The sequence below is a fragment of the Quercus lobata genome, chromosome 5 (assembly GCF_001633185.2).
Source record: "Quercus lobata isolate SW786 chromosome 5, ValleyOak3.0 Primary Assembly, whole genome shotgun sequence".
Classification (NCBI taxonomy): domain Eukaryota; kingdom Viridiplantae; phylum Streptophyta; class Magnoliopsida; order Fagales; family Fagaceae; genus Quercus; species Quercus lobata.
The window spans coordinates 60413530-60428390 of record NC_044908.1 but is presented as its reverse complement, the minus strand read 5'-3'; the positions used below and the strand labels follow the sequence as shown (position 1 = coordinate 60428390).

General features: G+C 33.8%; 2 protein-coding genes and 4 non-coding genes across 6 annotated transcripts; all 6 read right to left on the bottom strand.

The window, feature by feature from the left end:
* Positions 1 to 220: 220 nt before the first annotated feature.
* Positions 221 to 2732, bottom strand: LOC115992940 (60S ribosomal protein L32-1). Its single transcript, XM_031117188.1, has 4 exons — positions 2626 to 2732; positions 2406 to 2509; positions 724 to 905; positions 221 to 630 (listed from the first exon to the last, which is right to left on the bottom strand). The coding sequence occupies exons 2-4, from the start codon at positions 2493 to 2495 to the stop codon at positions 501 to 503; spliced, it is 402 nt and encodes a 133-aa protein (XP_030973048.1). The 5' UTR covers positions 2496 to 2509; positions 2626 to 2732; the 3' UTR covers positions 221 to 500.
* On the bottom strand, positions 1359 to 1443 carry LOC115993419. The gene has a single exon (XR_004092959.1). It is a non-coding gene; the product is annotated as a small nucleolar RNA Z196/R39/R59 family (small nucleolar RNA).
* On the bottom strand, positions 1556 to 1632 carry LOC115993418. The gene has a single exon (XR_004092958.1). It is a non-coding gene; the product is annotated as a small nucleolar RNA Z195/SNORD33/SNORD32 family (small nucleolar RNA).
* LOC115993446 lies at positions 1695 to 1777 on the bottom strand. Its single transcript, XR_004092981.1, has one exon. It is a non-coding gene; the product is annotated as a small nucleolar RNA U31b (small nucleolar RNA).
* Positions 2091 to 2172, bottom strand: LOC115993444. The gene has a single exon (XR_004092980.1). It is a non-coding gene; the product is annotated as a small nucleolar RNA U31b (small nucleolar RNA).
* Positions 2733 to 5284: 2552 nt separating the features above from the next.
* On the bottom strand, positions 5285 to 13504 carry LOC115992287 (probable U3 small nucleolar RNA-associated protein 7). The gene is made up of 6 exons (XM_031116440.1): positions 13112 to 13504; positions 12874 to 13009; positions 12280 to 12398; positions 11035 to 11102; positions 8324 to 8372; positions 5285 to 6457 (listed from the first exon to the last, which is right to left on the bottom strand). Exons 1-6 carry the CDS (start codon positions 13316 to 13318, stop codon positions 5426 to 5428), a joined length of 1611 nt encoding a protein of 536 aa, XP_030972300.1. The 5' UTR covers positions 13319 to 13504; the 3' UTR covers positions 5285 to 5425.
* Positions 13505 to 14861: the final 1357 nt, after the last annotated feature.

The following is a 14861-nucleotide window of genomic DNA, read 5'->3' as shown; positions in this document are numbered from 1 at the left end:
AATCACACTCTACCATGTAAGAGTTTTATAGCAAGTTGTAAAAAATTTTGTGATCAATTTTGCGTGTTGGGTTTATATTAAAAATTTCATAGTCGCGCCAAAATGAATTTCATTACCAAATTTAAGAGTGAAACTCCGATTATTAAATATAAATGCAACAATTAGAAATCCATAACTTTGATAGAATCTTAGTAAAGATCAATTCTAGCGAAAAAGATAATACATAAGAAACATAACATTGAATTCTAATCTGAACGCAAATGGGTAGAACAGGTAAGAACTGTAAACAGACCTTACTAACAAAGCTATATATTTCAAGAGATTCTCAAATGGAATAATAACACAACTCAGACATAATCTGTTGTAAAATAGAATAGATAACCTAAAATTCTTGTCAGCAAGAGTTTCTTGGCAAAAATATTGAAAACTCCATAGAAGTTCACAGTAATAAAAAAAGCTCACTACAAAACATAATCCAACGACATTACGGATTTTAAAACTCATTCATCTTCCTGGCTGCGCAACCTGGCAAGCTTGTTGGTCACAACAACATCAAGCTGGGCGGCTCTCTCCACAATCTCCTTCCTCTTTCTTGTGGAGATATTGTGTGCAATCTCAGCACAGTAAGTCCTGAAAAATAGGGAAAATTCCAACATAAGCACATAAGCATATATAGCCACATTGACAATGAAAAACTGATTGCAAGGGCTGCCTTCACTTTACCTGTTGTGCATCATCAGTAGCTCAAGCTCCTTCACATTGTGAACAACAAATTTCTTGAAACCATTAGGAAGAAAATGACGAGTCTTCTTGTCTGAACCATAGCCAATGTTAGGCATCAGTGCGCATCCCTTGAACTTCCTTCTTACACGAGAATCAATACCCTTTGGCCTACGCCAGCTTGGCTGTCAAAGAAGCACACAACCAAAGTAATCAATACAAAGTAAATCCAATCTGTATCATCAATGCAAAGTAGTTTCAACCATTTTCTCAAAAAAAAAAAAAAAAAAAGTAGTTTCAACCAAAATTATTAATGTAAAGCAGTTTCAAACCAAGCTAACAACATTGGAGGATTTTTCCTTTTTTTTTTGTAAATAAGAATAGGGGAGGAAAAATGTAAACAGGGTTATAGTAACAGGAAGCCAATGACATATCAAGCTCACTGTGTCGCAAGACCTGTAAGTAAATTTATCTATGCCCTATACACGAAATGCCCAGCTACTGCAATGCATAAAATCTGGACATTAGATACCATGGGCAAAACAGTTTACTTCTTACAAAACAAATACAAATATACTCTTCCAAAAACAGAGGTACCCAATAAAACACAAGAAAGTCTAAAATCCTTGATCTACAACTGCAACCTCAGCCGAAAGATGGTGATTTTTATTAGATAATCATAGATTTGTCAGAAATGATAAACAGTTTGCATCATTGGTCGCGCAGAAAAATATCTTCAGTGAAGCAATAAATATTAGAAGGCAATTCACATAAAATTACATAATAGAAACTAACTAATTAATAATTAGATAAATACAAGTATTCTAATTTGCAACAGAGATCAGATGGTAGTGCATGTATGTATTCATCACAAAATTGCAGTAATGATGGTTAAACATCATCACATCTCATTGCAAACAGAACCAAAACCTTTATTCTCAATATAAAAACAACGATAGCTTGAAAAGCAAATGGGATCAGACAAGTTTAGTCATTATCACCATTTTGCATCAATGGATGCAAGTAAGACTGGGTGTCAAAAGGTAGCATCATCTCCCATATAATTTCAATAAATCAAATGCATAAAACTCATTTTCATCCCCCAAAAACAAAAAGTAATAGAAATTACATACTATCTCATCAAATCCCATATAATTCCCACTTGAACCACCTGAGAATATAGGCTGTATATAAAATTAAACGGAAGAATCAAACAACAAACATTGACTAAAGTGACAAAAATATCTAAACCTTGTAAAACATACAAGCCCAGATTAACTGATTTAACAGAAAGACAACCAAAAAACATGGAATAAGAAACTAACTATAACACTCATTGTAAAACCAAACTAGTTAAATTTAGGTTGTTGGAATCAGATAACATGTCAATCACCACCCTGCATCTTGATGATGCAGGTAAGACTGGGGCGACAATAAACAATCATCATTTTCACCATGAAACGCAGTTTTAAAAAAACAAAACTGAAAATAACCCAAAAAACAAAACAAATAAACAAACCCATTAATCAAATAACATAATAAAAACTACCCAGAAAGCAAAATTTGGAAATGATCCAAAAGAACCCATCAAATTTTCAAACTTTTCTATAAAAAAAAAAAACAAAAAGATTTCACAAACACATAAAGCAAAACAACACATCTGAATGTTTTAGAAACCACAGTACCTTGACAGAGATCTTGCGATCACTCTGGGGCCTCTTGAAATGCTTGACCCTCTTCTTCACGATCTTCTTTGTCAGCAACGGCACCGCCATTTTTGCTTACCTTTCTGAAAGATTTCCACAATAGAGAATTGAATTAAGCTCAGATTCAACAGAGTAAAAAAAAACAGAAATATGAAACCCTAAACACAAAATCTCTAGCGAGAGAGAGAGAGAGACTCACAGAGAGAAGTAGGGTTTTTGCTTAGCCGCCGAGTTTGAGATTTTTGCTGAGGCGTTATATAAAGCAACGATGGAGGCTATATAGGTATAGGGTTTCTCATTTTGGAGTCAGACAATACGGGTCTGTTTGGAAATCTGGATAATGTTATTCTACTTTCCTCACAAACGGATTTGGGTTTGGCCAGACGGGTCGGGTTAACTCCTATTTTTCACATAATAAAAAATTTTAAAAATTTGAGATTTTTTTTTTAGTATATAAAATATGAAAGGGTAAAATACTTTAGTCCCTAAACTTTACTGAAAGCTTTTTCGTTCTTTTTTTATCCCTAAATATTGAAATTGTTTTACTTTTTGTCTTTTAATTTTATCAAAAATTTGATTTGTTGTCCATAATTTTTTTAAAAAAAATTCTTCTACTTTTTGTGCATTATTAGAATTCTTCCATCTTCTTTTTTAGTAAGGTTTAGGTACCGATATAGTATTTTATCTAATATAGAATAAAATTGATAGAACAATAACTAGTTTCTTCCGAATTTTACCGAGAAAGACATAAGCATGGTAGGATCGCTAATGGAATGTGCAGTAGGATTATATGTTTCTAGCCAAGTAAATTAAAGAAGTAAAATAAGAGACTTAGAAAGATAATAATATTTTGTAAAAATAAAAAAAGATAACTCGAAATATGTATTACAAATATTTTATTTAAAAAAAGGACTTTTAAAATATTTTAATTTAATATGTCTCATATATAATGAATTTACATAATAAGGTTTAACTATTTTATGTAATAAGGATGACTAGAGAAAATTTGGTAAAATTTTTTTTTTTTTTCGAAAAGAAAAATAAAGTTGAGAATAAACAAACTCACAAATTAATGATGTTTTGATTGATTAACTATTGTGAAGGTCAACATTATGTCATATGTGACACAGTAGAAAAAACCAACCAATGTTTTTACTTAAAATCTTTAATAATTTTTAAACCATAACAAAAACAAAGTATTTATAGTGTGGATGGGTTTTTTTCTTTTAACTTGGTTTGTTATTTTACTACACAACATAGTTATTTGTAAACCCTAAATTTTTCATACCAAACCAAATTTTTGTTTTGGTTCATCAGTTTGTCGGTTCTCATGAGGTCCGGTTTGATGGTTAAGGCTACAATATCTATGAACAGCTAAACTTTTTATATACTAATGATTTTGATGCTCCTTAACATTTTCAATGAAGATTTTTAACATTCGAATCCCTTTGCCTTAATTAATATATATTAAATTTTTATAAATGATGTTTAAAATCTTAATTGAACAAAAAAGATGGAAGAGACCAACTTCTAGTTGTCAGCCCAAGATTTGCAAGAACAATGAGCACATTAATCCACAGAGGTCAAATTAGGTTGAGTTTGGTCATTAGTGTCACTTTTTAGAAAAGATTTATCATGTATTCGATGCATAAGTCTTCCCTCTCACATGAGAGTCAATTCCCATGTAAGAGGAAGGACTTATAAGAGGTATATTTTCCCACTTTTTGGCATGTAGTTCCACTTCTCAAAACAGATCTGGATTGCCACACTACTCTTACCAATTAAATTTGTCATCTTCCCAATCAAATAATTTTGTTTCACTATCAAGTACTCTTTCAATCTCCACAAGTATGTGAGTTCAATTACAATACGTAGATGTATATACTATATATGTACAAGAATCTATAGTGTGGTGTAGATGACCACTCCACCAAATAAGTTCTATCCTATATTATTTCTTAATATTGTCTTTCTATTTCTTTTAATTTTCAATATTAAGCCTAATGTTGAATAAATAATTACAATTTACAAAATCAAGTGTTATTTTTATATTTTTATCAAACTTAAAAAAAAAAAAGAGGGGAGTAGGAATTACACTTTTCCACCCTAAATTATACCACATTTTACATTTCATTCCTCATGAATTATCAAAATGCATGATTGATCCCCCCAAAGTTACATCACTGTAACACTTAAGTCCCTGCTGTCTGTTTTGGGGTTAAGTTTAATGGAATTTAGCATTAAAAAATTATCCCAAATAAATGTGTGTGTTTGTGTGTGTGTGGGGCTAGACACACATCATGTTCCTATTAATAGTTAAGAGTTCCAAGTTTCAAACATGTTTGGAGTCAAACTGTTATTTTAATAACAATTTATAGTAATGTGCATTGCACATGACATGACACATGTCCTAGTCCTATTATTAGTTGGCGTTGAACTGTCCTTTTAATAATGCAATTTATTTGGGTTAGCATTTGATTGAAATTTTTACTTACCCAAACCAGAACAATCCAAGTTTCCACAAAAAAAAATAAAAAGAAAATTTACAACCTAACCCAACACATCACTTTAAGTTGAATAGAAAATATATCCATATCTACCCAGCAGTGATTGCAGGTGATGCTGGCAATTTTCAAAATGATACATATATCAATCTGATTGCAGGTGATTGCAGGTGTCACTTGGCCTGACAGCGGCAATTTATTTATTTATTTTGGTACAGTGGAGGAATAAAGAATTTAAATCTTAAATGTCTTCGTTAAAAACATTAAAAAGTGTCAACCAATTAAACTACAAAACTCTCGAAAAATCAACTTATAAGTAAAAAGGATTGGTTCTGTTAGAAGGACTTCTGAAAATGAAAAACAAAACAGCTTATAAATATAAATTAATGATTAAACACAACAAAATTTTCACAAATATGGTAAAACACAAACAGGAAGAGAGGAAATAAATTACAGTGGTTTAAGAAAAAACTAAAAGTGACTAGACTAGCAAAATCATGTTGCAGCTTTCTTACGAGCAAACCGTTGCAAAGATTTTGGAAGCTCAACTTCCTCGCTGATTTTCTGCTTCTTTATAGATAATTGCCCATCCTGCATCTGTTGTTCCAAGAAAGGCCTTTTAGCATTAGCAATAATCTCCTGTCTCTTTTTCAACTTCTTACTGGGCTTGCTCCTCCCCTTTGTTTTCTTCTTCATGTTGATGCCATCCTTCACAGCTTCTATGGTAGCTTCCATTTCGGCCTCTATTTCCTTCTTTGTTGACTTCTCTTTCTTCCTTGCTGTCTTCACTGTACCAATCTTTGTAGGGTCTAGCATAATTGTCTCAGGTGGAAGCTTGTCAAGAAGAAGGTGGACTTCCTTCTCTCCCCTCTGTTTGCGTGTTTCAAATGGATTAGCCACCCAAGAATCAAAGTTGGGTTCCCCAGATCCTGGAATAAGAATACTAGACCAACCCATGGAGTGTCCTATGCCTAGAACATCTTCATATGGTCGAAACAACAAGTTACTTATCTTGTAACCTTTCACCATTGAATGATTCATATATCTGCTATAATTCTGAGTTCCTGAGAAATCAGAAAGAACCTGTACAAAAGAACCAGTTCCACATGCAAGCAAACCCTTCTGACTGAAATCTAACGTCTTTGCGTGACCTGGTAAAGTTTGGAGAACCTCAAATTTCCTCAAGTCCCAAAGCTTAATTTTCCTCTCCTTCCCAGCTGTGGCCATGAGATGGCCATTAGGGTGGAATGCCAAGGCAGAGACAGGCCCATGATGACACAGCATCTTGACTAGAGGAGCAGAGCTGGTAGGCTTCCACATGGTAACTGTTCCGCCAGAATGACCCAACCCAACAACCGCATTGTAGGGATTCACCTGCATCACATCAGTACGGCCTAAACCAGTCCGGATATTACCTATCATAGCACCCATCGATACATCTTCATAATGGAGCTGCCCGAATTTGTTTATGGATGCCAAGAGAAAGTGATTTTTAAGAAACTGAAGTTTTAACACTGCACCTTGATCCTGAAAAATTGATGTAAAGTCAGTTATACTGCACCTCCAATCAAATTTAACATCCAAAGAGAGTTAACATCAAAACATCAGGAACTCCTTTGTGACTTTCAATCTAGAGACAACCATTGAAAGTGAGCTGCACATGTATGTGTAAACACGTGGATTCTCAGTTCAAGATTAAAGCTGAGGAACTGACAAGCCTTGATCATAATACTGAATAATATAGAGAGTGGATCTATGAATCTGTCCCACTGCTAGGCATGTACTGTGTTTATAGCGTGTTCGACCTGCCTATGCATTTGATTTAGACTCCTGAACAAATGGAGGTACCATGTGGTTTAAATTTAACATCCAATGAGGGTTAACATTAAAACATCAGGAACTCCTTTGTGACTTACAATCTAGAGACAACCATTGAAAATGAGCTGCACATGTAGGTGTAAACATGTGGATTCTCAGTTCAAGATTAAAGCCGAGGAACTGACAAGCCTTAATCATACTACTGAATAATATAGAGAGTGGATTTATGAATCTGTCCCATTGCTAGGCATGTACTGTGTTTATAGCATGTTCGACCTGCCCATGCATTTGATTTAGACTACTGAACAAATGGAGGTACCATGTGGTTTATGTCAATCTAAAGTTGGGTTAGCAACAACTAAATGAAACCGCTACCAAATTTAGATAAAAATAAGTGAAACTTTGACTCATCATCTGCTTTTAACTCAGCCACTTGAAGAAAGGTCTCGTTCTAAGAAAGCCCAACAAAGTTTTATGAAGCTTTACACTACAATTGTTTGGAGAGGGAGTGGGGAAAAGGGAAGGTGTAGTAAAGCCAAGAAAATAAATGAAGTAAAAAGAGGGCAAACAAAAACAGAGACATTACTACTTCTCAACACGAAGCATCAATTGAATACATAAACAACAATACATGACAGGTGATTCACCAAAGATAGTTTGATGGACCTGTACTCAAATGTTCCAGGTGGACATGGCTTTATTGCTGGCTTGGTTTCTCACTACATTTTTTTAAGCTAAATTATATATAACAACCCTCTAACTTTGACCTGTTTTCAATTCCTTCCTTTAATTTTATTTTGTTTCTTCATTTCAGTCCTTTTCCATTTGTTTCCAATGTAGTCCTTCCATTCACCTCTGTCCAATCTGCACTGTTAAGTACATCAAAACAACATTGTTTTGGGAAGTGAAAGATACTAAAACTAACAGCGAGATTGGACAGAACTAAAAGGAAGAATTAAATTGAAAAAAAATTAAAGTTAAAGGACCAAAGAGAGAGAGAGAGAGAGAGAGAGAGAAACTTAAAGGACTGAATTGAAAATAAGTTTAAGTTAGAGGCGTAGTTTATAATTGAGCTATTTTTTTTATATGTATTGGATATTTTACTAGGTAACCTGCCTAATGTACATAAGATACTTGAGTGTATTAAACCATCCATTGGATCCACTAAAGAAAAAGAAAATGATACACAACACAAAACTAATTAATTTATTAAAGAAGACAAGGGAGAAAGGAGCATTTCTGATGATGCTTGTCTGATTTACTATAAACTCATATGAAGAGCTCAGCTTCAAATGCAGGTTTTATTGGTTATTACAAATCCATGCAGAACACTTTGGATCTATGTATACTCCATATACTACACTTCAAAAGTTAAGAAATTTTTTATGGCATATTAACACATACACACAGGTAAATCAACCTACATGGACAAGATAAAAGAATTCAGAACCAGTGACTATCAGAGTAAAATGTTTTTAACTCATTCTGGGCAAACAACTCCAGCATACACACAGAATCAAAGAGCCTATGATAGCTTAAAAAGACACACAATTCATTCCAGGGCAGCATACTGACCTTTAGGCAGTGAGCTTCTATGCCCTCTTGGCCATAAATATATGTATACCTGTCATAATTTAGAGTGGTTAGCTATTCGGATATAGTTTCAGAATGCTGTACAAGAATACTAATCAATAAATACCAAATAAGAGAAAAGAAATTTGATACAACATGTTACAGAAATGTTCAAACCACAGGACAACAGGTGTAACTTAAAAGCATAGCCTTAAAAAAAATTTCTTTTAAAGCAATGACCAATGGAAACACCTATTTATCAAATCGTACTAGGAACTAGCTATTGACAACCACAAGGCATGGTAGAATATGCTGAAAATAAGGATAAATGAATTTAATGGAAAGACAAGGACACAACCAGAACATGTTAATCTATGAAGACTTAAGTTGGCCCCAGCCAAGAGCCTTGTAACTCAACTGGCACCTTTTGGTGCTTCCAACAGAAACATCTAGGGATCAAATCCCCCCACCCCCCAACCATCGATCTAATAAAGAGACTTAAGTTGGCCCCATGAGGCAAGATGTCAACAGCAGGAGTTGGCGGATCATGAGTTACAAAAACCTAAACAAAATAGATGATGATCCAAGCTTCAACCAAAGATCTAAACACAATGTTATAATATTAAAAAATAAAAAAGGTGCTTGTTGCGGCAGGATGACAATTCAACAAGTATAAAAGCTTGGTTAAGAGCAACTGAAATGAACTATCCCAATGCAGTAGGTTCGTCCTTTATGACTATCTCAAACAATATGACCATAAAATATAACTGATTTTTCACGTGACAAACGACAATACCAAAAGCCTTAATACATAAACAACTATAAAGCATAGAACGACGCTTGTGTGTGTGTGTAAGTCACACGCACTGAGATGGTCATGAACCCAAAACCTCACCCTCCACTGAGCACTTGCAAGGGATGGACATGCCAATTGAGCTAGAGCTCGTTGGCACATCTTCAACAAATTGCTTTGCGACATGATGTCTTCAACAAATCATGTCACAAAGCAAAACATGATAGCGGTGACAATCACAGGCCAATACAATGACAAGTTTAGTCCAAGACTGGAGAAAAGCAACAAGAATAAATTATCATAAGGCAATGGAGTTGAAGCAAAGTAGTAACCCAAACAGCTGAAAAACATACTAAGGGTATGTTTAGTAGACTATAATAGGCATTGTAATGTAATAGTTATTATTATGATTTAACTATTCAGTAGTTTGATTATGTTTTTATTACAGGGAAGAGTGATGCTACAGACACAAACTATTTTACAATATTTTTACAAACTACTGACGTGACAAATTCTTATTGGTTCTAATATGGGTCCATCACTAACATCACATTTTTACTTACAATAACTATTTGAAAAATGTTAAAGCCACATCAACAGTTTGTAAAAATGTTGTAAAATAGTTTGTGTCTGTAGCATTACTTTTATAGTGAATAGCTGTTCCTTACAATGTTGTTAAAAGCGTGCTTAAGCGCAAAGCCCTTGGGGCTTTTTCCCTCTAAAGCGAAGCGCCCTCACAAAAGCGCGCCTTAAGCGCGCTTTTTCGAGCTTTTTTATTAAGCGCAAAGTGCGCTCAGCACTTTTAACAACACTCGTTCCTTATAAATAGATATTCTTTAAAATGAGAAATAACTATTCATCTCTAAAAAGGTTGTAATAGCTATTTCTTAGTAAGTGTATTAATTTCTAAAATTAATATATTTCCAAATAAAAAAACTTTCCATAATGCACCTAACAATTATGAAAATAAAAAATCATAAAAAAATAATTAATCTCTCTTTCAAATTTAAAATATATTATTTTTTAAGAAATATAATTATATGAGTAAGATATTTCTTAAAATATATCTTAAGTTTGATTTAAAATGTTTTCAGTCCATTGTTTTCAAATTCTATTATTGTGTTATCATCAAACAAATGAATAGTAATAAAAATTACATTACAACATCTTGTATTTCTTGTAATACCTATTCCTATTTCTATTCCTATTCCTATGTAATTATCATTACAGTCTACCAAATGTGCTCTAATTGTAGTGCTTGATCATGAATATTGGTTAAAATTCCACAAATGGCAACAACAAATCAAATCATGCCATTCAAAAAAATAAAATGAGATTAATTCCTTTTCATGCAACCACACAAAAGAATCAGCAAAATGAGACCCAAGAAGCCCAGTTCAAAACTAGATTAAGCAGGTTTAGCAACCTCTTGAAATGTTATCAATTAGTCCAAAGATAAAAAGCAAAACAGAGGACATGTCATTCATGAAATTAAATTGAGATTACTCCATCTCTGTGCACCACAAGAATCAGCATGATAAGAAAAACTTCAACTAGCATATATATTTCAATTCCACTTTTGAAATGGGAAAAACTGAATATCATGCTAGAACCCTATATCCTAATAGCTAAGATGACTTAAAGGTGGAAGTGGAACCATATAATCTGTGTACCAAATTAGATCCAAAGGACAAGGTTTCAACCACATAAACACATGCATCTATATTATATGGTTTTTTTCCCCCAAGAGGAGGAGGAAGGGTAGATTCAAACTAGTGAACTTCACTTCATGAGGTATGGTCCTCAACTGATTGTGCTACCCCTTGAGGTGACATCTAGATTTTATAGATTTACCATGTGAATGTTCAAATAACTTAATTTAATCATGCAAACAGTTCAACTCTCAACAAGAAGGCCATACTTTTTCTGCGCAGCAGCAAAGAAGGACTGATCTTGCAAGAACACCACATCACGCACTGTTTCTCCAACCTAAATAATCAACAATTAGTCAATTAGTCTAATCTTGCAATCAGGGGATAAAAGTTGACATACAAAATACGTAAACCAGAAAAAGTCCAGGAAATGCATAAATTTGGTTATCTACTTAATTTTGTTTTATTAAGAAATCCCTTTTTAACCTTAAGTGAAAACTATCTCAGTTTGGCATTACCCACATCCCCTAAGAACAAAGAACAGCAACATCCCAGACTAAAAATCAAAATTTATCATATTGTGATCAGGGAGGTCTACCTACAAATTATATATCACAGATATGAACTGAAATTGAATGAATAAAAATTCTAACAAAAATTCCTACAATATTCATGCTTATAATTGATCATTACCAGTGGTGTAAAATATTCTTTTGTTATGAACTTGAACCACGTGAAATAATGAAACCTACATTCAGAAGCCAAAGAAACCTCACACATACGCACATCTCAAAGCCTCTGACACTTTATCAAGAAGCACAAAAGCTTGAGGCTACCTGGACAGCTGGACTGTTTTTTCTCTTTTGACCAAAAAACTCGAAGAGATCTCTCACAATGACCTTGTTATCTAGAGGTTTTATCACTCACCCCTTTGTATGAGGCTGCAGAGAGCCAGACTCTATTATAGTGTAAGGGAAGGATCAAGCTTGAATGCATTAAAACTTTTTTTTAATGATTGAAAATAATTTAATTCATAAGAAGACATAGAACAAATTGCAACATGCAGCTTGCCTCATCCATAAAAATCTCAAATTCAAAAGAGCTACAAAATCTAAAAAAGAAGACAAAGGATGCTTCCTAACACGTTCATCCTCTTTTTTTTCTTTTTTTTTTTGATAATTGACATGGTCATCCACTCATATAAAGATCACAACATCATTTGCTTAATTACATGTATAGGCCATTCAACACCATAAAAAAAAATTCTACTATTCCTATCTTGTCAAATAGTCCACAGAGCACACAATGCAGTTGCCTTCCAAATTTTCAAGGAGAGGATGTGCCACTTAGACCGGAGTTCATTGGCCTCATATTTTGATACTTTTAAAATTGCAAAAGGAGAAATTGTTAACAAATATACAATCCCAGCATTCATATGTCACTAATTAAGGGGTTTCATCTATCTAGTTGGATCTCCTAAAGGGCCAACTCAATCTGTTAGGACCAGCGCATACCTGAATTTCTCTCCTTGGGATCATATTCTTCATGTCTACAATGGCCAGATGACCCTTCCGTCCAGCAGCAGCCATATATTGACCATTTGAGGTAAAATCAAGAGTGTATGGACTAAATTCTGCACTTGAAGGTGAAAAGACACATATAATTAGTTGAATACAACCAAACTAAAGAACAACTTCATCTATGCTTCTAATGAATAGACAAATTTGAGGCAAAGGGATCCAAATTTCATTATTTAATATTTATCCACAAAAAACTGCTCAAGGGGTAGTATTGTATTACAGTAACCCTGCTCATTCCCAACAACAACAAACAAAACAAAACAAGTAAAACTTAGGTACAGTTAGTTAGATGTTGTACTGTAGGTTTCCCAATTAAATTCAAACACGCGATTACAATAACCAAACAGTGTTGTCTTTTCCTAAACACAATTCAATACAACCACACTGTTGAATTTAATCGGAGAGCCTAAGAAACTGTACCTAAGTTTTGCCACACAAAAAGAAAATATATATATTTCTTAGGCAAGTCAAAACTAGAAAGAAACCATGTACAAGTAAAAAGTAGTTCATCAAAAATGAGAAGTAAACCTGGTAAAATAACATCATGCTGATTCCTGGAACTGGAGATATCGACTTCGCGCCTAATATCTTCCTGTTTGATTCTCCATGTCTTCTCTACCGGACCGTCCGCCTCCAAATACCCTCCCTCACTCGGCATAAGCCACTGAATCATATACATACATACAGTACACCCATATCATCATTTTCACTAATACTACAACAACAACAACAACAAGAAATAGAGAGAAAAGAGAAAGGTGCAGACCTTTTCATACTTAGCAGCGGCTTTAGCAGAAGCTCCATACAAAGACTCTCGATGGGAAAGCTGGCCCTTGAGTTTTTTATCTTTCAAATCGTCGAAATTAGCTGCGCCGCCTCTGAGGTATTTCTTTACTTTCAAATCTAAGTCCTCTGGAATCTCCTCCTCCGTCTCTTTCTCCTTCTGCTCCTTAGTCGCCTTCACCACGCTCATTTTGGTTTTACAAGACAAACAAAAATTACTGAGAGAAGAGAAGAGAGGAGCTGGGTTTTAGCCGGTTCGATTAGATGTTCCGCCGCGGGTTGGTGGTTCGGTGGTGGCTGGTGATTTTGGTTGCTGTGTAGAGAGAGAGAGAGACAGAGATGAGTTTTGGTTTTAGGGGTTTATGTGGGTTTAGGTCAGAGAGAGAGAGAGAGAGAGAGGGGCTTAGGCTTAAGGTGGGCTAGTTGGTTTGGGCGGGCCGGGGCAGTTTTTCTGTTTGGGCTTAAGGTGGGCTAGTTTGATTGAAAAGGTAAAAAAAAAAACATATTTTAAAGCTTTTGGCCGTTTAGTATATGTGGTTAACCACATGTTTTCAATTTTTAAACAATATTACACGTATTTTTATATACGTTTTCACCTACACATATTTCCAAACCATACAAACAATATTACTAAAACAACATTATTAAACAGACCATTTATCTTATAGATCTAGATTAGTTCAGTAGTGGTTGAGATTATGTCATCCTAGGCTAGCAAATTATGAATTAGATCTATGATAACAAGCAAGAGAGAGGGATTAAAAAACAAAAGATTTCTACTTAAGATTTTCTCCTTGATTCCCTTTTTTTTTTTCTTTTAAGATCTATGTTTGTATTTGTTTTCTTATGTTTATTTATTTATTGATTTTCATGAATAAAATGTAACACTTCTACAAGTCACATACTATTGGAACTGTTTTTCTTCTGGTCAAAAGGTGCACTGAATGAAAGATGGATTTTGCATGAAAGTTATTGTCTATTGGCAAGTCAGTTAGCTTCAAGCTTCCTACAGATTATATGGGTAACGTTCTTCAAGTATGGGTTGACACTATTGTTAAGTATGAAAACATGAAGAAAATTAAAGGAATTAATGATTATGTCAATTCCACAAATTGATTTTTTACCTATCAACAAGTAGGAAAAAGAAAAACTAGGTAGTTTATTTTCTCTAACATTTTCCTGTACCTTCTTTTCGTTTGGTCAATATTTTTTTTAGTATTAGTATTCTCACATGTTTTCCTAATCTGTATCAGGGAGTGAGAGGAAGAAGATTGATTTGAAAATCCAACATAAATAGTTCACTTGAAGTGTGTAAATATGCCGCCTGCATCTTTGGATATCATTTATCACACTGCTTCAATTACATTCAAATGTCTAATATTTTCATTTTCCTTTCTCAATGTCAACAACTCTGTTACCTTCTATAAATTTTAAATTGAATTTAGTCGTGAATTGCAACGTTGTTTATTATGAATCTTTTTTTGATAATGTTCCTCACGTGCATTGCAGAACACACATCTACAACCAAACTATGTTGAAATAAACCCCAAATCCCACAAACACTATTCAAATGCCTTTACCAAAGGGTCCTAAATATCTCTCTTATGAAAAAAAAAAAAACTATGTTTTGATAGATACAAAGAATTTTTAAAACAACAATAGATTTTTTATGTAAACGAATTTAAACCTCAAATCTCTTATTTGAGAGAATATTTTGCAAATATTGAAGGTTA